Genomic DNA, 25,667 nt, shown 5'->3' with positions numbered 1-25,667 from the left:
TCTGGATGGGGGGGAGGGGGGGAATAGGAGCCTATATAAGGAAAAGACCCCAAAATCGGAACTGTCCCTATAAAATCGGGACATCTGGTCCCCCTAACCAAATATTTGTGTTTAGGACAAAAGAAAAATTATTTCTGCATGTGCATAAAAATTCCAACTGTGTCTGAAGGGCAGTACGTTCAGTGGGTTCACTAAAGTATTTCTATAGCACATTTGTTAAGAGAGAGGTTTTCCTGTGGCCAGGTTTCAATACCATGACTCCCTACTAAGTCAGGATAGAGATGGCAGGACAGTCTAGCCAAGGGTTCATGTAGTGTGTAGAGAAACAGGAGAGACCTACGCGTTTTCCTGAGCGTTATCCCTTCAAAAGTCTTTGCAATTGCCTATTGTACCTAAACATACTGTGGGGACAAATTGTTTCACTGACTATTTAACAGGTAGCTCTCAGTGTTTCCACTAGACAATACTTTGTGGTTGTGCCAGTGTGTAGGCATTGGGAACAGGACTACACATGTTGAATAACTGACTACTCTTGTATCCCCACATTATGGTTTACTAGTAGATTCTGACTCAGCCCGCACAACCTCATCACACAACCCGGCCAGAGAACCGCAACAGGGTTTGTTTGGTTTTGCCTTGAGTGAGCCTGTTGAACTCGTTTTACTGCTTGCTCAAGAAGCGAATTAAACAGCTCAGCATTAAGATCCACCCTGAGAACAGCAAAACCCAGTGAAGTCACCAGAGGCTAAAAATCCTGCCAAGCAGCCGGCGGGCCAGCAACCTGCAGCGAACGGGGCTGCAGAAGCACCGCACTTGTTCCTGAATCTCACACGCGGAGTTGCCAGGACCCGAAAGCTGGCAACACACCCCAACAAAACCTAGCGCGCAGTTAGGAGCTTTGGTGCAAATTCCTCCCGCCCCGTGAATGAGGAGTGTGTATGTTTCCTTGGTACAATAGTGGATCGTATTCCCGCGTGAGGAGCGATCGGCGGGTCTCAGCCTCCCCTCATTGCAGCTTCGGAGCCAGTGTAAACTCCTTTACGGAGAAACGCCGCTACCGCCGCGTCCCGAGGAGCAGAGACCACAGGGAGGGAGGCAGGCACTCACCTAGGAGAAACCAGAGGAAACGTCTCGGGATGAAAGTCAGCTCCAGCGCCATGATCCAAATTATGCCACAAACCCGACTTCGGATCAGCTTTTCCCGAGCCACAGAACCGGTGTGAACACCCCCATCGGCAGGAAGAGGCGCCGCTAGGTGGGAGATCCCGCCTGCCGAGTAATTAAGAACGAAGTAACATCCCCCAGGTTGGGAGGTAAATGGGGAGCGAGCGGCCAGGTGGGTTTCGGGGGGTGGGAAAACCCCTGCGAAGCTCTGGTTTGGTTGCCACCGGCGAGCCGATCCGCAGCCCCCTTGGCCGCGGGCAGGGTCCGTCTGAGGCGCTGGCTGGGGAGCGCCGAGTGGTAACAGCAATGGGCGGATCTAAGTTTAGCACAACCTGAGCTTTTAAAAATAGACTGACCGACGCTGTCAACTGAGCCAGCGAGTTACAGACTAGGCACAAAATCAGCCGCGCAACCCCCTGGGCTGTGCGAGCAGGAGCGCCTGGGGGCGGGCGGAAAGCACCGGGCTCAGGCATCACAAGGCGAAGGGACTGATAGGCAGGTACATACTGGAAGGGAAATCCAGCAAGGGACAGGGCTGGGGGGTGACCAGCTGTCCTGATTTTATAGGGACAAGCCTGAGTTTGGGTCTTTTTCTTATATAGGCTCCTATTACCCCCCATCCTGATTTTTCACACTTGCTGTCTGGTCAACCTAGGTGGCTGCCACTTTGCCACCTCATTGTTCTTTTTAAGACGTGGGAACGTGATCCTACTTGTACAAACTTCCTTCCGGGAGGATGCAATTGACAACGTGCGGTATTGATAGCCAACCTCCTTCGGCATCGGGACACTGCCAGTGCGCCCAAGTGAAAGGGCCAGTTTGAAGCTGTGATTTTACCACCTCTCCAGGTGTCAGGGGCGGCTCTAGGCACCAACAAAACAAGCTGGTGCCTAGGGCAGCAAAATCTAGGGGGCGGCAAAAGGCTGAGGCTGGGGCCCCAGCTCATCCTGCAGCTGCGAGCGGAGGAGCAGCGGGGGGCTGGGAGGCTGGGACCTGCCGCAGTCATGCCTGCGGGAGGTCCACCGGAGCCCCGGGACGACTGGACCTCCCGCAGGCATGACTGCGGCAGCTCAAGCGGAGCCGCAGGACCCGCGAACCGTCCGCAGCCGCGGGGGTCCAGCCGAGCCACGTGGGACCAGCGGTCCCTCTGCAGTCATGCCCGCGGGAGGTCCGCTGCTCCCGCGGCTCTGGGGCGCCTCCCACGCATGACTGCTTGGGGCGGCCAAAAAGGTAGAGCCGCCCCTGCCAGGTGTTTGAGGGTTGCGGGATATATAATCATTACCATCAATAACTTTCACTAATAATCATTTCAGGCATGTTAGCTTTAAAGGGAAAGGCCAAAGGACAGCCCACTTTTCCCAGCTATTATTATAAAGGTCCATGCCATCGCTACACTTTTTAAATAGCGGTATAAAACTTGCGGCACACATTCAATATTGTTCCTTGGCAAGTAAATAACTGACCATGATTCGACCACCACAACTGAATTCTTACACCTAAAATCATTGGGCCATACGGTCTCATCCCGCTTTTAAGTAGAACCCAGCCCTGTGGCTCAGAGTCCTGCATAAATCCTGATAGCTACATCATGTCCGTAAAAATTACATACCCTTTGCATTTGTGTAAAAGAAAAGCGGGTACCTTAATATGTTATGTCTATGTAGTACTGTTTGGTCAGGTAGCTTTGAGGAGCTGAAAAACCGCATAATTCGATTTCAGATCCTCTGAAGCATGTGATTGTCTACTTCTGGTTCCCAGTGAAGTGTGTGGTTCACTGGGCAGTTCATAACTCTGGTGTTCATGTACATATTGTAAATCATTTACCTTTTTGTCCTTTCCATTTTTGTGAAAAAATCAATTTTAAAAAAAATCACAGCTCCTCCAGGTGGTAAAGGCTGATGATGCATAGGAGTTTTCCTCCACTGTTAGAACATTTAAAATTGTAATTTAAAATTTATAGTCTGCTTAAGGAAGAGCCCTGGTGGTAAATGTTTAAACCAAAGACCACTTCATTTTTAACAAAAAGATAGGCAAAACATTGTCACTAAATTATATTAATGTATAGTGGCTTTCATATCTGATACTCTCCTTGATTCAATTGAAATGTGTCTTATCTGGCATCAAGTAAAAACTGTAACTGTTGTTGAGGGTAGGTGACATAAGAAAATAAGAACAGCCATACTGGGCCACACTAAAGGTGCATCTAGCCCAGTATCCTGTCTTCTGACAGTAGCCAATGCCAGGTACCCCAGAGGGAATGAACAGAATAGGTAATCATTGTGACCCATCATCTGTCACCCATTCCCAGCTTCTGGTAAACAGAGGCTAGGGACACCACCCCTGCCTATTCTGGCTCATAGCCATTGATGGACCTATCCTCCATGAATTTATCTAGTTGTTTTTTGAACCCTGTAGTAGTCTTGGCCTTCACAACATCCTTTGGCAAGGAGTTCCACAGGTTGACTATGCGTTATGTGAAATACTTCCTTTTGTTTGTTTTAAATCTGTTGTCTATTAATTTCATTTGGCAACCCCTAGTTCTTGTCTTATGAGTAAACACTTCCTTATTTACTTTCTCCATAGCAGTCATGATTTTACACACCTCTAGCATATCCACCCTTACTTGTCTCTTTTCCAAGCTGAAAAGTCCCAGTTTTACTAATCTTTCCTCACATGGAAGTTGTTCCATACCTCTAATAATTTTTGTTGCCCTTTTCTCAACCTTTTCCAATTCCAATATATCTCTTTTGAGATGGGGTGACCAGATCTGCATGCAGTATTCAAGATGTGGGCATACCATGGATTTATACGGATGCAATATATTTTTTCTTATCATCTACCCCTTTCCTAATGATTCCCAACATTCTGTTTGCTTTTCTGACTGCCACTGCCCATTGAGTGGATGTTTTCAGAGAACTGTCCACAATGACTTCAACATCTCTTTCTTGAGGGATAACAGCTAATTTAGACCCCGTCATTTTATATGTATAGTTGGGATTATGTTTTCCAATCTGCATTACTTTGCATTTATAAACATGGAATTGCATCTGCATTTTGTTGCCCAGTCATCCAATTTTGTGAGATCCCTTTGTAACTCTTCACAGTCTGCTTTGGACTTAACTACATGGAGTAGTTTTGTATCATCTGCAAATTTTGCCACCTCATTGTTTACCCCTTTTTCCAGATCACTGAACAGCACTGGTCCCAGTACAGAGCCTTAGGGTAAACCATAATTTACCTCTCTCCATTCTGACAACTGACCATTTATTCCCCATTTTTTAACCAGTTACTGATCCATGAGGACCTTATCTCATGACAGCTTACTTTGCTTAAGAGCCTTTGGTGACAGTGAATATATGCCCACAAAAATAGCACATTCATAGTTTCACTCATTTAGGAAAAAGAAAAGTTAGATGCTTGGAAAGAGCTCCAATTTATTTTGGGCAGCAAAATCCTTTGCTCTGCTGCCATCTGTTGTAATATGAGGAGACCTGCTAGCTCCCAGTAAATAAGGTCACACAACACTCAACCTTACAGCTGTGTCATTTTTGAGGTTTCTGAGGGTAGTTAGTGTTCTGCCTTACAGGGAATTCCCACCACAACCACACATTGTTGGGTCTCTCTTATTGAATAACGATTGGGGGTCTATCATCCAACTGAAGTCAAGAGAATCTTTTCATTGACTGCAGCAATCTTTGGATCAGACTTACACCTGGAAGGGATCCAGAACCTATACCCCATTACAGGCCAAAGTGCTCTCTCTCAATAGGACAGAACTGCTCCATCTTCCCTGGGCTGGAGTGCCCAACCTATGGCCCCTGCCATACACGGGCCCACTAGACCATTTCATACGGCCTGCAGCCTGCTTTAATGCAATATACTAACAGCTGTAGTTTTGTCATTAGCGTTTTGTCATCATGTTTACATCATTTTAGTTGACGTGTGTGTAAACAGACAATACTGTACATAGACACAACCTTTAAGAACTTTCTATCATTACTTTATTGGTGTCCTCATTAGCCAAGCAATGAGCACTTAATACAACCTGCAGAGCTAATTAGCTTTGATAAACAGAAGATTTTTTACTAATTAAAATACAATCTGCTCTGGCTTCTGTATGTTCCATATTAAGATATGTGCATAAACTTAGGTCACACTATGGACATTTCGTTTTCAGGAAAGAACTTGGAGTAGATTTTTTACATAGCACTGACAGCTTATTAAACATCCAGTACACTAAAGCTGTGGATGCTTAAATAGCTATTTTCATGCCTAAATCTAAGGGGAAATTAAGAACCACAGTGATAGGTGCCTTAGTAATACCTGAAATAGAAATGACATTCCAATATTAAAGAAATCCTGCTTCACTGAAATATGATATTTTTATGTATATTACCTAGAAATATCAGCTATGGAACACTTGAGCCAACTGCTGGAGAAAAACAAAACTGCAGGGAAGTAATCAATGGACCATTTAAGGCTAAGCTCTATGTATACACAGCACACAGAAAGGAAGTGATTAGAGTATTAGCCTAGGACTTAGGAGACCAGAGTTCAATGCCCTGCACTGCCACAGATGTCCTGTGTGGCCTTGGTCAAATTGCTTAGTCTTCCTGGGCCTTAGTTCCTCCATCTGTAAAATGGGGATAAATAGTATTTCCCTACCTTGTGAGTGAGGATAAATATATTAAAAATTGTGAGATGTTCTGGGAGCCATATAAGAACTTAAGTATAAAAAATACGTAAACAAATTAAATGAAGAATTGTTTATTTGTTTTGGGAATATGAAATTATTTGATCTTTATAACGTATTATTTTGCATCTCACTGCAGTCCATATATTGTCTATGGATCAAATTATCCACCACCACCACCATGTGCACTCCCATAGAAATTCATGAAGCTGCACCAGGTGTGAGAATGTTTTACTTTGAACTACAGTAAAGCCTATGATTTAGAAAACTCTTAAGTGACATAATCAGCAATTCATCATTAAAAGGCTAGTTTAAAAAAAAACAAATAGGCAGTTTTTGTAAGAAACAAATAAAGGCTTGACTATATACCACTGAAACCAATGGAAATGTTGCCACTGACTTCAATGGGAGCTGGAACAAGCTCATGAGGACAAGCAAAGAGTAAAGTTTTCGAACAGTCAGAAACCACCAGATCTACAGTGAAATGACACAAAATAAAATGATTACCACCTCATAATTGAAATACTGAAAGAAAACAAGAATTGGTACTTGTATCTTTACATGGTTATACTTGTGGAAAAAAGCAGTGCAACAGCCACAATTTAAGAATAAAATCAAACCATTTTTGAATATTTGAACTAAACGTGGCTGCAGTGCAAAAATAAAAATAAAATTTCCCCAAATACGTCTATAAAACAGTTTTCAAAATAGCACTTGAGTGTAAAGAGGCCAGTGAATCGTTCACATTAGTATATGGGTTTGGTGTGAAGAGAATTTGATGTTGGTGAAAGGTGCCAGATGGACGACACTCAGCAGTAATAGAAGTCAACAGACAGAGCAGACTCAACAGACTTGTCCGCACTGCACAAGCAATGTGCCTCAACCATGGGACCATCTCCATGGGTAAGAGAATACTGTAGTTCTATTTCCATAGCATTTACAATAATTAGCCACCATGGAGAGACTATAAATTGCAAGCAAGGCTTTTCGACGTGGACGCTGGGAGATGAAGTAAGACAGCCATTTTCAATGGTCCACATCACATTGTAACAACTTTTGGTCACTACTGACCTTGGTGGAGTCAAAAATGAAAGGGGGTGAAGAGTTCCACTCCATTACCCAAGTGTGACAAAGCCACTGAGGATGAGAGAGCCCATAAGCAAGAATTATTCAAGAGTTAACAGGAAACATACTCATTTTATTTTTAAAAAAGGCTGAAAAGAATATTAAGCCCCAAAGTAAAACCTGAAAAGGAAACTAGCTGCAAAGGACACACTTCAGGCTTGATTTCCACCTTCCTTCTGCCCTTATGTAACAAGCAGAAATCTGGATACTCTTACCAAAGGGGTGTATTTATTTATTATTTTGCCTGTTCAAGTCAGTAAACTGCCTAGTAGACACCATTTTAGATCATATGAGTGAGATTTTGTGATTGCTATTCATACCCTTATACAATTCCCCTTATTTATATCTAGTGGTAGGAGTGTAACACTCCAGGAATGAGAAATTACCAAATATCTGTAGGCTTGTTTGTTCGAGAGAGAGACACGGTGGCTCCATATTTCTTCCTAGTCAGGGGAAATTAAGGTGAAACATGGTTTTAACTGATTAACCAAACCAAACCCCAACACCCCTATTGGAGGGAACCTAGCACAGAAAGGTGGAGAAATTAGAACAATTACAATCACTGATCTGGGAACCTGTATTTGTATATTTGGGCTTTGTACACATACACTTCAGTACACGACATTTAGAACACATTACCCTAGTTCTATTGAATCCATTCTGCTAATATTCTTTTGTCCAGTTTTGGAAACTACATAAACAAAGATAAGCTGCTAGGTCTATATTTTTTAAATGCTTTGAATATTCATTTTTCTTTGGTTATTTATTTTATCATTTAATTTTTCTTCGAATGGGAACTGAAAGCATTCTGACAAACTTTCAATTCATTTAAAAATCCCTGTAGCTTCCGAGTACATTTTTGTCCTCTGCTAAAATGCCGTTTGTGACTCTCCACCCTAATGTGATATAGCACTTCATGTAAAGCTGGCCATAAAATGGAAATATCTTCCTGTTAAAAAAGACTGGGTTTTTGAAAAAAATTCAAAACGTCAAAGCAACATTTTTCATGGGAAGGGAAATTCTGTTTCAGTAGAAACAAAGTGGATTTTTTAAGCTTCCTGCTGGGAATGCTCTGTCAATTTCACTTCCAGCCCCGCTGCCAGAATGGCCTGGGTCTTCAGCCTTCTCCCAATACCCCCACAGGTACGGTGAGGCAGAGAGCCTGTGTGCTCAGCCTCCTCACCTCTCCCTGGCAACAAGAGCTAGACATGGGTTTCTCAAACTTTTGTACTGGTGACCCCTTTCACATAGCAAGCCTCTGAGTGCGACCCCCCTTATAAATTAAAAACACTTTTTAATATATTTAGCACCATTATAAATGCTGGAGACAAAGCAGGGTTTGGGGTGTAGGCTGACAGCTCACAACCCCCCATGTAATAACCTCATGACCCCCTGAGGGGTCTCAATCCCCAGTTTGAGAACCCCTGAGCTAGACAGTCCGGCTGCTCAGCCTCCTGGCCAACCCCGCCACTTCCAGTGCAGAAAGATAGCCAAGCATGTGCCTAACACTGGGACTACATGCATGCTTAACATTAGGCATGTGCTGAAGTACCTTGCTGAATCAGGGTCTAAGTTCACCATTTTTTATTTAAAAAAGCTTAACTGTTCTATTGTTAAATAATGAAATAGAGCTGGTCAGAAACTTTTAGTCACACTTTTTTTGGGGGGGAGGGGCAGACAAATGCCATTTTCATTGAAATCATAACATTTTGAAAAATGTTGATTTTTACAAACAGTCAATTTGTTTTATTAAAACACACACAGGAGGAACTCTGATCTGGAAAAGATGATGTTTCAATTAGTACTAAGTAACAGGTGTCTGATTTTAAAAATAAAATGAAAATAGTTTTTTTCAACTATTACATTACCGCTGACATTATGACATGTAAGTATTATGTACTAATACTTCTGACATGTTATGAAATATTATAAAATATATAAATGAAAAGACCCATAAAATAAAATTTGAAGCAAATTTCACAATACTGAAAATGAAATTTTTTGGAAATTCTGTTTTGTGGGAAATTCTAAAATGTTGAAATTTCCTCTGAAGTGGAAATTCTGAGTTTTAACAGCTTTATAATGAACTGCCACAATCTTTATGCAGCACTTCAAAAACTAGAAGTTGGCCTGATGCATTTACACCGTGCTACATGTTGGCAATACAAAAACCTCAGTATAATTTTTCTATTGCACATTTTTAATCTATGAAAAATTTAAAATATAACCTCAAAATTAAGAAATAAGGACCATATGCAACATTTACAAACATTTATTTTTTAGAAGTCTAAATACGAGCTTGTGAAACCAAAGTGTACAACTGATATTTATATCACGCTCTCCTGCAAAACAAACACTGGTAGCTTGCTGTATGGAAGACCGGTGACACAACATTTGTTTCACACTACAGTGTTACACATCATATTCTGCAAAATACATTTAGATGTTACATTAACTTCCAAGACTGACTTTAAGATACTCAAAAGTATCCTCAATGGATGTTCATTCACAGGAAACATCCTAAATATACGTTCATCCATAGAAAATTTGAAAGCACATACTGGAATATCTATAAACAAACTTTAACAAGAGCAAACTTTTCTTAAAGTTATCTTTAACCTTTTTCTCATTAACATGCTCTAAGAAGATTACAGTTTTTACACAGATGTTAGTTTTTTCGTATTGGCAACTAATGACCTGGTTGCTTCAGAGCCTCAGTGGCAGAAGGCTGTTTTCATTTTATCCAGCTCCCTCACAATGAAAGACAAAATCTTGCTACAGATTGTTGCAACTACCTTTTCATGAGTGGAACAAAAAATTACAAAGGAAAGTTTATAAAATACTATTATGGGAATGCTCATCCACTTGAACACAACACATAAATAAAAATAATTCAAAAACAAGCTCTTTTCCACACTGGTTCTCTTGGTCTTTTCTGCATCCATGCTTGCAATGCTGTGAAAATAATAATTGTTTGTTAAGTATTAGACATTCTGTAAAAATGTTAGCACATTTATCATCTTTAATTTTATTTAGATTTAAAGTAATAAAGGCCCCTATCCAAGACTCTAGGCACCCTAACCAGACAATAAATTAAATCCCAGAAGTGGAATTCAGCCAGCCAAACACCTAATGAGTTCTTTCCAGCCCTTTATTGTAACAGGAAGCATACTATTAGCCCTCTCCAAAACCCGATCAAACAGATGTCTGAATATATTAAACATTGCTTTCTTTATCTATATGCAATCAGCTTAAAGCACAGTTCTCATAATTCAAGTAACTTCTTAAAAGCAAAGATCAGGATGAGCCAATTGCCAATACTGGCCTTTAAAATGTGTATTTAAAAATTATATCTATAATTTTAAATACACATTTGTGGCTACTGACTAACGCTCTCCCCTTTTCTTCCATATTTTCAGGTAAATGCATCCCTATGCGAAATTCATCACCACCACAGGAGGGCAGGGCCAGCTGGGGCCATTTAGTAGTTATACTGCATCGTACCCAGAGACTTTATTCAGGTCTATTGCTCTGTTATTTTATGTGCTGTACAAACACAAAGGTAGTTGGTATAATGCGTTGAAGAGCTTGCCTAATATGATGAATGATGTAGGAAGGGTGGGGAAGATGATAAACTGTATATAATTTTGTAGATAAGAGACAAGTAAGGGCAGATATGACAGAGGTCTATAAAATCATGAATGGTGTGGAGAAAGTGAATAAAGAATGTTATTTAACCCTTCACAAAACACAAGAACTAGGGGTCATCCAATGAAATTAATAGACAGCAGGTTCACAATATACATAAGGAAGTACTTCTTCACACAATGCACAGTCCACCTATATAACTCATTGCCATGGAGATGTTGTGAAGGCAACAGTATAACAGGGTTCAAAAAAGAATAAGGTAAGTTGATGGAAGACAGGTCCATCGATGATGGCCATTAGTCAAGAGAGTCAGGTATGCAACCCCATGCTTTGGGCATCCTTAAGCCTGACTGCCAGAAGCTGGGACTGAAAGATGGGGGTGGAACACTCGATAATTGTCCTGTTCTCTTGATTCCCTCTGAAGTATCTGGCACTGGCCACAGTTGGGACACAGGATATTAGACTAGATGGACTACTGGTCTGATCCTGGATGGCCATTCTTATGGTCTTATTTTGTAATTATATAAACACCAACCTTTCCAACTGTCCTTCAGCACAGACATTAAAATTTTACAGAGGAGCAGAATGCTCCCCTCCAAATAAATGATCTGGTGCAGCTTAGGGGAGGAAACACCACAAGAGAATAGACGTGATGGGGCTGGACAGATCCCCCTGTCCCTGAACAATTGTGGGCATGTGGGGGAAAGTGCAAGAAACATCCCACCCACTATAATAGGAAAGAGCTGGGGGACTGAGAAAGAGAACTCGTAACACCCTAGCGTGGAGGGTACGGTGACTCTAGGCATAGGTGGACAAACAGCAAGTAATGGAGGAGATGGTGTGCATGCACACTGCTCTCAAAAGCAGCCCACTATACTTCTGTCATAGCAAATGGAAATGTACACTGTGAGGTCCCTCCACACCCAAACTCACCCCACATATCTCCTCCTTTCCATAAGGCAGCTCAAAATGCTGGGGCATGGGGGAAGTTCACTGGGGCCACTGGCAGCTCTGCAGCATCAGCAGTAGAGATGTCAGTGCCACTGTTTCCAGGGCTAACCCCATTTCCAATGAAAGATGTCACAAGAGCGCCTTCCCAACCCCCCGTTTTCTTCCCAGGCTTCTTGCTGTCTTCCTCCTGCAGTGTTCCTTCTCTAAGCTGCAGCCTATATTTTAGAGGGTGGGGGAAGGGGACACAGAGTGCACCTTTCTCTGCTAGTCACCCTCTACTCTTCTTATGGCTGCTGCAGCTTTCTAGAGCAGCCACTGCTGTCCCAGCACGCCTGCTCCCTATGATCATGCAGGAGACGATCTAGGCAGAGCATGTACCTGGAATCAGGGAGCATTTCTTACCAATCATTTCCTTTCTGCTAGCAGCATCTCCCACAATTTTTGACATCTGGGCTGCTCTACTCACTTTGCAGTTCACAGAGGCAGATCAACTTTTTGGAGCTGCGCTCTGGCCACACTCCCTTTGCTCCTGCTTATGGCCAGATGAGTTATTACAAAGCTGCAAAAACATGTATAACAGTATTAGTATGAAATACTTAACTGCCTATTATATACAGTGGACCAAAACAGAAAATACAGTCTCATGGTAAAGATCCCTCTCAGTGCCTGACCTTCTGGCCCTTGAGCCATTTAGTGTGGGTATAAGTGTGGGAGATGCTGCTAGCAGAAAGGGAATTATACGAAATTTTCCATTCTGCAGCCCTGCATCTCCCACAATTTTTGGTGTCTGGGAAGTAGAGAGCAGTGAAGAGATGTAGGGAGAGTAAAGGATAAGGTCAGAGGACTAGAAAAACAGTATCCATTCCTATTTACATTTGCTCAAAGTGCAAAATCATATCCGGGATACTGCTTGCAGTACCTTCCTGCCACAGGATGCCAAGGCCAAGGACAGGAAGTCCACCTTGTAGTGTTTGATAAAGGTAGTAGCAGTTGATCAGGTAGCCACCTTACAAGTTTCCAGTATGGATGCACTAGCTCTTTCTGCCCATAAGGTCATGAGAGATCACTTGCAGTGTAGTGTAACCTGACCCCTGCTGGAGCCAGACTCTCTGATGCTTTGTACACTTCCGTTCCGCAATGCATAGTTTAATACACTAGTGAGAAAGAAGTTGGATGGTCTGAGTTCTTGGCATTTCATGTAGAAAGATACAAGTAGGGCACCCCATTTTCTTCATAGACCCTGTACGTTTGATGTAGATTTTCAGAGCCTTTCTAACATCTAAGATGTGCCAAATTTCCTTGATAGGATGCTGCGGCCTTAGTCAAAAGGAAAGGAGAATCACCCCTTGGGATGCATGGAAAGAAGAGTTCACCTTTGGAATAAATGATTCTGGAATCCTGATCACCACTTTATCCTCATGAAGCAAGAAGTAAGGCTCCTGCATAGAAAGGGTTGCCAGTTCTGACACTCACTTCATGAAGAAAGTCTTGATGGACAAAAAATGCTGACACAGACATTAGTGGCTTGAAGGGTGGTTTATCAAGGCCCTCAGTACAACTGGGAGGTTCCATTTGAGAAAAAAAGGCCTGATCACTAGCTTGCCTAATCAGACTGTCCTAAGGAATCTGGCTACCAGGGGGTTCTCTGCCAATGAACTTGTAGATCCTTTGAATATCAATCCACTAAGGGCAGACATCCAGCATGCACTGGTACTGGGTTGGAAACCTTTGTCAAAACCCTTTTGGAGAAAACCCAAGTTAGCCAGAATTCCTGGATTTCTGGGATTTGTCTTGTGTTCCTGGTACCACCTGCAGAACTTGGTCCAGACCAGAGGCGCTGATTTTGTGAGTTCCCTGAGGGGTGGCACCAGGCCCCACCCCCAACTCCACCCCAACCCCCCACCCCTGCCTCCGCTCCTCCCCCTCCCCCAGTTCCTCCTGCATGCTGCTGGACAGCTGATCGCGGTGGGTGGGAGGCGCTGGGAGGGATGGGGAGCTGCTGATCAGCGGGGCCCTCCGGCGGGCAGGAGGCACTGAGGTGGAGGAGCTAATTCATGGTGCCAGTGGGTGCTGAGCACCCACAGAATCAGCGCCTACAGTACAGAGAGAGGAGTATGCTTTCAAATTCGATGCTCTTCTGGAAGGAAGGTGTCCTGATGACTCTCGAGGAAAGGTCCAATGAAACTAGTGCTTCACTTTCAATAGTCATGCTGCTAGATACAATCAGTTTGGGTACAGATGAAGACAACCTTGTGAGAGGATGTTTTGTCTCTCTGGGAGCTGTAGTGGTGATCCTAATTTCAGTGCTATTAGGTCTCCTCAGACAAGGAGAAGTATCAATATCACTGCTCCAGTTTTATTTTTTGGATCAACTTCCTTAACTCATAGAGGAGACTTTGCTACTATCTGTGCAATAAGGCATTTATGTTCCTATGTTGATCTCCTTGGTGAAGTATCTTGGTCTCTTGGTGTTCATGTGGTTTGCAAACAGATCACATGAGCGGAGGCTGAATTATTCAATGATCAATTCAAAGGCTTCCTGATTCAGGCATGACAGAGTTGTTCACCTTGCACCTGCTGAGCCACTCCACCCCTTCTGGTTCAGGTCTCCCTGTGTGTGAACTGCCCTGATGGAGAAGAATTTTCTGCTCACTTCATGATTTCCATTGCTTTGGTGTGTAACACTGGGATTATTTTTCCTCTTTGGTTGTTTATACATGTGACTGTGATCATGCTGTTTGACTATCTAAGGATGTAGTTCCCCTCTAAGATGGACTGTAATCTTCATAGCACAAGCATGACTGCTCTTAGTTCTAGAATGTCTATGCTGAGTCCTTTCTTCCAGGTGCCCTGAGCTGTGTGTTCCCCAGACCTTCAGGCTGGAATCAGTTATGCGGAACAGGAAAGCAACATGCTCTTGCTGACACTGCCCTGGGGTCACCCCCATTTCAAGGAGTCTATCACCTGCACCAGAACCTTTATTTGATCCTTCATGCATTCCAGGCAGTGGTCCCATACTTTCAGGATGAAGACCTGAAGGTGCCTGATGTTTGACTATATTGATGGAGTGATCCATATGCACAAAACTATGTGCATATGGCCTATGGATGGAGCTGTGATTAAGATATTGTCCAACAAGGTGCCCCGTAACAAGTCTGGTTATGATCGCAAAACCAAGATCTTTGTAAAGACCAAGGGGGACCATGATAGACCATAAGAGCATCAGATAATGATAATGCTCCCTACCATATGCAAACTGTAGAATAGCATGGTCTGATCAGGATATGGAGGTATGCATTCACCAGATCCCCTGAAGTCAGAAAGTACTCTGGAACAGGGATGACACCGCAGAGGTTAGGGTCTCCATCTGGAACATCACTGTCTGAAGGCCTGTCTGTACTCTTTCTTAAATGCATGGTGTGGCATTGGGAGAGACTGTTCAGATTTTGCAGCACTGTCTGCCACTACTTTGCCTAGCTTCTCCCCAAAAAGCAGGACTCCCATAAATCTGGAGAACAGCACCAGTTTAGTGTGGCTATATGCCTTCCAGGGACAGAGCCATAGGTAGTACCTGGTCACTGAGCTGGAGATCCTGGCTTTGGCTGAGAATCTCATCACAGCCATTGAGGTGCCAGCAACGCTGCTGCTCGGGAAACTTTCTTCGAAATAGAGTTGAAGTCAGGGTGATCTCTATCCTTGAGAGCTCTGAGATCTTCCAGCTAGGAGAGAGATGCTCTCATAAATCAAGCAGCTTCTAGGGATGCCCTGTTGGAGGCTGAGGAGGCCTCAGTCTTTTTTGAGAGTGGCCTCCATTTTTCTAACCGTGGGATCCTTAGAATAGAATCACAGAATCACAGACCTTGAACGGACCTCGAGAGGCCATCCAGTAGAGTACCCTGTACTCCAGGCAGGACTAAGTATTATCTAGAACTCCCCTTCTGAGGGGATAATCATATCTTTTGCCAGGAACCCTAAGGGAGCACCAACTTTCTGTATCTCAGTAAGCTGGATCTTTCATTGCTGGATCCTGTCGAATCTAAGATCATTTTTGTTAGTACGTTTGCCCTTGCTTGACTTGTCTCATTCATCCCTGATTACTTCCCTGAAGGAGGAATGTAGGGGAATCGTGCCTTAGGGGGGCATTTCAGAAAGAGAAATTTTCTTATAGGCTTACTCACAAGGTTCTGTTTTGGCTGAATCTGAACAGTGGATACAACCTTTTTGCACATGGCCTTGAATTTCTCAGGAGGAACAAACTTTTGCTGAGTCTTTTCCTGGTCTTGATCAGTGTCAGAGTCCAACAATTCACTATTCTCTGTGGAGGAGGGGGAAGAGGAGTCAGAGGGCTTCTATTTCCCAGATCTCTTATGCTTTCGCTTTGCTTTTTTGCTTTGCTTTTTTCACTTTTTTAGCATATGAGCTCTCTTGCACTTTGGTGAGGCCTTTTGCAGCTAGTCATGCAGAGAATCTGAAGTCCTCTGACAAGATTTCTTTCTGAGTCCTTGCCTGATGGATCCCATTACCTCAGAGAATGGTGAGGGAAAATACTTCCAGAGCCCTCCTGGCCAAATGGGAGTGGGCCAGGGGTGTTTATGAGCCCCGCTTCTTTTCCCATGGCACTTAGGACACATTTTAGGACTTGGGGGATTTGTGACCCTGCAAGTCTATCCTCTGTTTTCCAAGGACCCCTTGGGATTTATCCCAAGTCAGTTGACTGGAGTCCTCGTCCTTGGAGCCTTGCCCTGCTCTGCTATTAACTCCTGGTCCAATTTCCCATATACATTAGAGTCAGGGATGCTCTGGTGGGTAGGGGATTTTACATGCCTGTCTGACTCAGCCCTGAGACCTAACAAAGTTAACAGTGGAAGACTGGACACAACTAACTGACGATCTTGGGGTGGCTGTCTCACAGATGGATATTATTTGGCTTTTCATTCAGTGCTTTTTAAGCTGCTCTGCCATATCTGGAAGGTGCAGAGGAACCAACAGGGAGGCACTGCAGTGAAGGCTCTGGAGTGGGAGCATTCAAACACCCAGCCAAAAAACTAACCAAGGCAAGAGAAGAGGGGCTAGGAGGGAGATCACTGCTCACCACTTTCCCAGATTTTGACGCCCTCCTGCCATTAGGCAGATGAGAAGGCAGGAGCACTAAAACAGCCACCCACATTCTGCTTCAGAAGGAGAAAAGTTGGCCTGGAGTGGGAGCAAAGAAACAGCAGCCAGACTGGAAGTGCCAAAAAATTGATCGGCCTCTGTGAGCTGCAAAGTGAACAGAGCAGCCCAGATGTCAAGAACTGTGGGAGATGCAGGGCTGCAGAAAGAAGGATCAATCAGAGTTCCTTAAAAAAAAACAACCCATAGAATCCCATCAAATAAATCCCGCCTCCTCCCCAAAAGACCAAGATTGACAAATCACCTATCCAATCCTCATCTTTAACAAAACCTGGACTGTCAACTTTTAATACAAAACTGGGTCTAGTATATATTCTCTGGACTATCTATTTGGATTTATGTTAAAAGAACAGGCCACTAGATGTCACTTTTGTCTGGAAAATTTTTGTAAATGCAGCACCATCTATATGTATAGTAATGTTAATAGAGATTTAACCTTTCTGTTGTGAAATCAGCAGAAATTCTGAAACAATTTGGATAATATCATCCCAAGTACACCAAATTTTACACAGTGAGATTTATATCTGATAGAGCTAGTAATTTAACTTGGTAAACATTAAAAACTGTAAGTGATCATCACACAACTATTCCAAAACAAGTTAATTCTTCTTCAGTGTCAATTCTTTCAGTGCACTCCCCCCTGGCAATGAAGCGCATGTGTGGTACTCGAAGCACAAAGAGTTATTTACTATGCTATACATATAGCTACATTATACAGCCATACAAACAATACATTTTCTATTTCAAAGTATTTTTCTTTCTGCACTAGAATGCTCACCTGTTTATGCTACTTTTTCATCACATTTGGATGCAGATTTCCTCAGAACAAAGGAAGCCATTTCCACAATAGCATTAATAGACAAGCCACTTAGGAAACCTTTATTATTTGTTCTGACCTCCAGCAAAGCATCCACAATTTTATCTCTAAACCAGTGAGACAGAAATGAGATTGTCTTTAACCGAGTAACGTTATATAAATATGTTTTCACTAATTCCACATTTATCATTTCATTTAACTACAGACGCTTGTGTAACTCGAATTTTGCATAAGTCAGAAACATATACCCGACAATTATGCAAAACAAAACAAAAAACAAAACAAAACAAAAAAACAACAACAAACCCCCAAACTCCACACTCCTATTTCTAGCTTCTGGAACTTTTTCCATAAGTGCGGATTTGCATAACCTCGGTGGGGGGGCATCTGTATCTTGAATATTAGATTCATAAATAAGGAGAGAAAAATCAGATATTCTTACCTACTAGCCTTGGGATGCAGTTCTTTTAGTTTCTTCATCAATTTGGTAAAGCTGCTCAAGTTCAATGTGTTAGGAGGTATAAAGGTAGCAGATGGATTAGGAGAGAACTGAACAGGTTTTATCTGTAGAGGATTCTCTCTTATACTCTAGATGCAAATTAAAACAACTGAACATAGAATGTGTTAAGTATTGTATGGATTGCTTATTATATTTTACAAAAGATCATCACTTCTGTTACGTACCGTTTTTCAAGCTATTGGAGCAATTACAGGTTTAGTTCAAAAGTAAAATATTTATAGGTATGTGTATCAGGATCAAAACTGATCATATTACAATGCAACTAACTACTGCATATATCTTAAAATTAAAAATATTCTTATTTTGGTTACCATTTTTATGTTTTTTCATGTGTAACCATGTTAAATTAGGCAAAATCTAGGTTACCCTAGGAATAGTCATTTTCATATTAAATCAAAGTAGAATAAGTTTTCAGGGTTGTTGTTTTTTTAAAAAATAATCACAACCTCAAAGCTTGTTATTGGATAAAATCAGTGGATGAAGAAAATCTGAAAATGAATTCATCATATAATTTAGGATACAATTTAAACAGAAGTTTTCCCTTCCACTCTTCTGGCAAACACAAAAATCTTTCTTGTACCTTAATAAATCACAATCCATTACACTTATACAACCTTATTAAAAGTGAAAACTTTTAAATCTAAAAGAAAAAACAATATAAAATCATAGTTATTCCAGTGGTGAAACGTACAGATATAGTTACTTGATGAGCTTACATCACTAAAGAAATAAAGGTAGAGATGTCAACATTAGGGAGGAGAAGATGAAGAGTTATGTCCCTTCTATAATATGCAACAAATACTGATTTTTGAGCACTTTGCACAAGCCAACACTACTGCAAAATATGCTAAGTACAAAGTAAGAATTAACTCTAAAAACTCATCGTAATCTGTCCCAGGAAGAATAATTTACCTGTTGATCAACTGAGAATAAAAGGTGTCCTGATTCATGTCTAAGTGGTTGTAAATCAGAGCTGAGTACTTTTGAAGAGGCCAGGATAGGGGCAGGCACTGCTGAAGAAACTGAGGGAGGGGAAAGCACTTTCAAAGAGGTTGAGGTGGTGGAAGGCACTTTCAAAGAGTCTGGGACAGAGCAGGTAGTTCTGACTTGAATATTTTCTTCCAAATTATCAGTGGTTTGGTTTTCATAGTGAAGTGGTCTGGAAACTTTTTGAGAAGCTGGAAAGATATATTCTCCTGCAGTTTTTACAGGACGAACATTTACTGCTTTTCCTTTTATTTCTTTTCCATTCATTTCTTCCACAGCCAATTTTGCTTTACTAGCTTGTTTAAAACTCAGAGATGCATACCTAAAATTTTAAAACATGTGCAAGAACTAAGAAAAAATACAATTTAATATACAATTTAACCAGCTTCTATCTGTGGATGATACCAAATCCATTAATTACAAATGCTTCTGATTATGGTGCAGCTCTCTACTACAATATTTTAATCCAGCAAAGACAACATTTTATAACTGGTATTTTCCAGTAACATTTCAACTGTTTCTAGAACTCAGACCCTGCCAGTGAACATCTAAAATATAACCCGTAGAAAATGTACTGATATAATTAAAACTCCACTGACACTAAAGTAACTTACAAAGTATTAAAATAACCCTTTCCTAAGTGCCACTTATTTTGTCAGTAACAAATGTAATACAAATAAAATTTATATTAATATGAATGTACCTGTAGTTAGTAGAAAACTCACATATTGAAACCTCCAAAACCTGATACTTCTGGAAATGAGACCTTAGATCAACCTACAACAGATAGCATGTTTAGGATGTGAAGTACAGAATGAAAGTAATTTACTAAATAAACAAGGTATTAATATTATTATTATTAAAAGAAAGGCTATTTTACCTCTGATACTGAAGGACTTAAGCCACCAACATGAATAAAATAATGCTTATTTGGCTCACTTTTTGTATTCTCCACCATCTTTATTTCTGGTAGTACAGAAATAAACAAGAAAAAATATTAATGTGCTATTCCTTATTCAATTCAATCTACAATAAATTAATTGTAGAAAAAAAGCAGAAAATATGTAAAAGGAAAATGGTATCGCTAAAAAAATCAAAGTGATTGAATGGAGAAAATGTGTTTCATGACTAGGGCCATACCAAATTCATGGTCCATTTTGGTCAATTTCATGGTCATAGGATTTTAAAAATCATAAATTTCATGATTTCATCTATTTCAATATGAAATTTCAGAGTGTTGTAACTGTAGAGGTCCTGACCCAAAAAGGAGCTGTGGGAGTGTCACAAAGGTTATTATAGGGGGGTTGCGGTACTGCTACCCTTACTTCTGTGCTGCTGTAGGTGGTGGCGCTGCCTGCATAGCTGGGCTTCTGGAGAGCGGTGACTGCTGGCCAGGAACTCGGCTCTGAAGGTAGAGCTGCCGCCAGCAGCAGCGTAGAAGTAAAATGGCATGGTATGGTATTGCCACTCTTACTTCTGCACTGCTGCCTGCAGAGTGGGGCCCACAGTCAGGAGCTGCCACTCTACAGCTGCAGCTGCCCAGCTCTGAAGGCTGCAGCGCAGAAGTAAGGATGGCAATAACACAACCCCCCTCCAAATCCCTTTTGTGTCAAGACCCCCAGTTTGAGAAACGCTGGTCTCCCCAGTGAAATCTGTAGAGTATAGGGTAAAAGCACACAAAAGACCAGATTTCATGGCAGGAGACCAAAGTTCATGGTCCATAACGTGTTTTTCATGGTCGTGAATTTGGTAGAGCCCTACTCATGGTACAACAGGGAAAAGGGTGAAATTGCATTTGTTTTCAAATAATTGCCTTAAAACACTACATAGAAAAATACATATTCAAAATTTTGTAAAGGAGAGCATGAAGACCAGAAACATTTTTTCATTTACTTCTACAAGATCTGGTAAATTGATTCTAAAAACAGAGTATGGGTTTTAATTTGAAATTGTATTTGTCTAACCAATTTCCTTAATTCTAACCAATAGGTTCCTTTCCAAGACTCAAAGTCAGAGCTAGTCACAAATTGGGATTCTAGTGATCCGTTCTTGCGCAGGAAAAGCTTAGAGCTCTGACGGCGTAACGTCTTTCTAGAGGCGGGGCTTGTATCAAATACTGTCCAGGTATGCAATTAAGGTCTTCAAAGTTTCGATGTGCTTCAGCAACTATGCATAAAGTGTAGCTAGATATTCCAATGGTATCAAAATGCAGCTTTGAGACCCATACTGTTAAATCAGAGTATCTCAATCTTTTTTGGGTTGCAAAACACAATGTGGCCAAAAATCATCTTGAGTCACAACATTCTGCGATCCACTGAACATGCATAGGACTGGGCCACAGAAAATTTTTAAGATTTGGAGGGTTTTTGTGAGTGTTATGGATTTAAAAAATGGATACTGGGAGCTGGTCACATTAATGGGGTGAGATGAAAAGCTTCTGCTGCTGATGGAATTTTGTGGCTTGTGAGATTGCTGTTGCTGCTGAGTGATAGGTGTCGGAGAGACTGGTGCTCTACAGTAAAATGGGGAAGGACACTCCTTCCACCTTCCCAGCACTCACCTGCACAACACTCATATTCTGGGCAGCGCCACATCAAGGGACTGTGATGTCAGTTCCAGAGTCCCTTAAAGTGCTGATGGTTCTACCCTGGAGCAAAGCCCCATGTGGGTAGCTATGAGGGTGGAGGACAAGGGGAACGGTGGCAGCAGGTACAGGGGGCAGGAGCAAGCTGATCCTTTCCTCCTCCAGCTACCACTGGGTCTCAGGAACCCAGAGATTATTGTTGGTTTCAGCTAACAGGGTATAGTCCACTAGGTGCCCCTCTGCAAACCACTTCTGGCGTACACTGAAATGGCTGGGCAGTGATGTCAGTGTGATTCAGGTGTTGATATTCAACTGGAACCTGCCACTCAGGAGCACCTGAAGCTGAAAACGTTCAAGGTCTTCCAGGCTGGCTTCTCACTAGAGTTACAAGAAGAGGCTAAGAAGCCAAGAGAGACTTTACATACTTTCTTCAGCACCTAATTGCTCAAAGTCAGAAATCACAGGAGCAGAGAATGCACAGTCCTTTCCAAAGGAAAGGACATACTAAGAGCACTGATGCAGGTGACATTGATGCAGGGACTCCAATTTGAGCTGTAAAAAATGTGCTAAACATCAAATAGGGCACACTAGGTTTGAAGTGCTATTAAAATATATTTTCTGTAAGAATAAAGTAGTGGAGAGGCAACAATATGGAGCTAGGGAGCAAGAAAGTTGGTTGCAGTGACTCGGGGAGTTCTTCACTGACCACAATCAGAAAGATACTACTGGTTGGAACACTAAAGGGTTCTCACATTCCACTGCATGAGGGGTGTAACCATAGGTGCCAACTTCCGTGAGTGCTCCAGGGCTGGAGCGCCCACAGAAAAAAATTAGTAGGTACTTAGCAGCCGCTGGTAGCCAAGCTCCCCAGCTTGCTGCCAGTGGCCCCACTGATCAACTGTTCCCCCTCCCTCCCAGCACCTCTTACCCATCACGATCAGCTGTTCCGCGGCATGCAGGAGGCCCTGGGAGGGGGACGACCAGGGACAGGGCATACTTGGGGGAGGGGGTGGAAAGAGGCAGGGAAGAGGCGTGATGGAGGCTTGGGGGCGGGGAGTGGGAAGAGGTGAGGTGGGGGCTTGGAGGAAGTGGTGGAGTGCGGGCAGGGCCTGGGGCAAAGGGGGGGTCGGGCACTCCCCAAGTAGAGAGGAAGACAGCACCTATAGGTATAACATGCCTCTCCTCCTCTTATGGAACCAACGGAGGAGGAGAAGGACCTAGGAGTCCTGGTTGATCATAGGATGACTATGAGTAGGCAATGTGATGTGGCCGTTAAGAAAGCTAATGCGGTCTTGGGATGCATTAGGAGAGGTATTTCTAGTAGAGATAAGGAGGTGCTAGTCCCGTTATATAAGGCGTTGGTGAGACCTCATTTAGAGTATTGTGTGCAGTTTTGGTCTCCCATGTTTAAGAAGGATGAATTCAAACTGGAACGGGTACAAAGGAGGGCCACTAGAATGATCCGAGGAATGGAAAGCCTGTCGTATGAAAGGAGACTTGAGGAGCTCGGTTTGTTTTCCTTAACCAAAAGAAGGATAAGAGGAGATATGATTGCACTCTTTAAATATATCAGAGGGATAAATATCAGGGAAGGAGAGGAATTATTTCAGCTCAGTGCTAATGTGGACACGAGGACAAACGGATATAAATTGTCAGTCAGGAAATTTAGGCTTGAAATTAGACGAAGGTTTCTAACCATCAGAGGAGTGCAATTCTGGAACAGCCTACCGAGGGAAACAGTGGGGGCGAAGGACCTCCATGACTTTAAGATTAAGCTGGATAAGTTTATGGAGGGGATGGTATGATAGGATAATGGGTTTAGTCAATAGGTCAATAACGTGCCACACTGGTAATTAGTACAATGGGTCAATGTTGGGATATTGTTAGCCTTTTCCAGAGGGTCTGGCTGGAGAGTCTTGCCCACATGCTCGGGGTTCAGCTGATCGCCATATTTGGGGTCGGGAAGGAATTTTCCTCCAGGGTAGATTGGCAGTGGCCCTGGAGGTTTTTCGCCTTCCTCCGAAGCATGGGGCAGGGGTCGCTTGCTGGTGGATTATCTGCTACTTGAAGTCTTTAAATCATGATTTGGAGCATTCAACAGCAGAGTCAAGGGAGAGAATTAGTTCATGAGTGGGTGGATCGGCTTATGTGGCCTGCATCTTGCAGGAGGTCAGACTAGATGATCATAATGGTCCATTCTGATCTTGAATTCTATGGTTCTATGATTCTATGAAGCTTTATCTTTTTACTATACTTAATCTGAGCAGTTCCAACCATGCCCCCATACAGGGGCACAATCTCAAGAGCATGAATCTGTCCTAATTATCTCTGAAGAAGTCAGTACATCTCTACCCCGATTATAATGCTGTCCTCGGGAGCCAAAAAATCTTACCGCGTTATAGGTGAAACTGCGTTATATTGAACTTGCTTTGATCCGCTGGCATGCACAGCCTCCCCTGGAGCGCTGCTTTACTGCATGATATCCGAATTCGTGTTATATCGGGTTTCGTTATATCGGAGCAGAGGTGTATTAGAAAAAATTAAAGAGGAATATTTCCAGCTCTGTGTTTGATGACATACACATTTGAAAATCTTGGCCAACGTGGTAAATTTCACACAAAAGCTAGAAGAAATTCTTTATAGGAAACTCATTGCAAACAAGGAAAGAGAATAGCACTAAAAAAATATGAAAAAGTAGCACTTGAAAATCCAGCTGATGCTTCAGAGGACAAGCAATGTTCAATAAAGCAACACTAATGCCATTCTTAACTAAACCAATAGAGTGCTCAACTCACCTGTTGTACTAATGACCTTCTGTAGATTTTCTTGTTGTTTTTCATTCCCTTGAAGTGCTACTGAAAAATCAGTGACTGTAAAGTTTTCTTTAGCATCAAACCAGTCTTCATTTATTTCTTGATTTTTTCTGCAGTCTGCAAGACAGTTAAAGCATATACAGACACTCCCCAGGTTACGCAAACCTGATTTATGCAAATCCGCACTTACGGAAAAGGTTCTGTAAACGTTTTTTTTTGTGTGCGTGTAACTGTCGGGTATATGTTCCTGACTTACACAAAATTCGACTTACGCAAGGCATTCAGGAATAGAACGCTTGTGTAAGTTGGGGAGCGTCTGTACTAAAATTCAAGCAATGATATTGAGAATGCAGAGTTGCCTGCAGAAATGAGCACAAGGCTGAGAATTAGGGCACTAATCCTGACTCTGCCACTGACTCATATCTTCTCAGGCAAGTGATTTCACTTTTCTGTCTCAGTTTAATCCATAAGATAGAGAAAAAATTTTGTGTAACGTGCATCATGTTAGTTTCTTTTTCAAAATAAAGGAAGATATTAAAAATATTGGTTATGTTTAGGGCTGTCAAGAGATTAAAAAAATAATCATGATTAATCACACCATTAAACAATAATAGAGTATCTATCATTTATTTAAATATTTTTGGATGTTTTCCACTTTTTCAAATATATTGATTTCAGTTACAACACAGAATACAAAGTGTACACTGCCTACTTTATATATTTGCAAATATTTGCACTGTAAAAATGATAAAACAAACAGTATTTTTCAATTCATCTCATACAAGTACCACACTGTAATCTCTTTATTGTGAAAGCACAACTTACAAACATAGGAGTTTTTTGTTACATAACTGCACTCAAAAACAAAACAATGCAAAACTTAGCCTGCAAGTCCACTCAGTCCTACTTCTTGTTCAGCCAATTGCTAAGACAAACAAGTTTGTTTACATTTAAGGCAGATAATGCTGCCCACTTCTTATTTACACTGTCACCTGAAAGTGAGAACAGATGTTCACATGGCACTTTTGTAGCTGGCATTGTAAGGTATTTATGTGCCAGATATGCTAAACATTGGTATGCCCCTTCATGCTTTGGCCACCATTCCAGAGGACATGCTTTCATGCTGATGACGCTCGTTAAAAAAATGTGTTAATTAAACTTATGATTGAACTCTTTGGGGGAGAATTGTATGT

At 42.1% G+C, this 25,667-nt stretch overlaps 2 protein-coding genes across 11 annotated transcripts in view; both read right to left on the bottom strand.

Annotated features, from left to right (window-relative positions):
* Positions 1–1,469, bottom strand: part of RAMP1 (receptor activity modifying protein 1) — a 143,124-nt gene extending 141,655 nt beyond the window's left edge. The window contains exon 1 of the mRNA XM_039495524.1: positions 1,108–1,469. Coding sequence (XP_039351458.1) covers positions 1,108–1,159 — 52 coding nt within the window. The 5' untranslated portion in view covers positions 1,160–1,469. The remainder of the gene's footprint in view (positions 1–1,107) is intronic.
* Positions 1,470–9,239: 7,770 nt separating this feature from the next.
* The window catches only part of RBM44 (RNA binding motif protein 44), a 40,583-nt gene continuing 24,155 nt past the window's right edge, over positions 9,240–25,667 (bottom strand). For 8 of the 10 annotated variants that reach the window (XM_039495520.1, XM_039495514.1, XM_039495513.1 and 5 more), the window contains 7 exons: positions 24,457–24,591; positions 19,958–20,043; positions 19,781–19,854; positions 19,003–19,399; positions 18,013–18,158; positions 17,532–17,677; positions 9,240–9,937 (listed from right to left, as the gene is read on the bottom strand). In XM_039495520.1, the coding sequence (XP_039351454.1) occupies positions 17,536–17,677; positions 18,013–18,158; positions 19,003–19,399; positions 19,781–19,854; positions 19,958–20,043; positions 24,457–24,591 (980 nt within the window). In that variant the 3' untranslated portion in view covers positions 9,240–9,937; positions 17,532–17,535. Of the gene's footprint in view, positions 9,938–11,983; positions 12,141–17,531; positions 17,678–18,012; positions 18,179–19,002; positions 19,400–19,780; positions 19,855–19,957; positions 20,044–24,456; positions 24,592–25,667 lie in introns of those variants that run through there. The other 2 variants (XR_005586393.1, XM_039495521.1) reach the window with 2 other exon arrangements.

The sequence above is a fragment of the Mauremys reevesii genome, linkage group 11, assembly GCF_016161935.1.
Source record: "Mauremys reevesii isolate NIE-2019 linkage group 11, ASM1616193v1, whole genome shotgun sequence".
NCBI classification, from domain to species: domain Eukaryota; kingdom Metazoa; phylum Chordata; order Testudines; family Geoemydidae; genus Mauremys; species Mauremys reevesii.
This window is presented reverse-complemented; position numbering and strand designations above follow the sequence as displayed.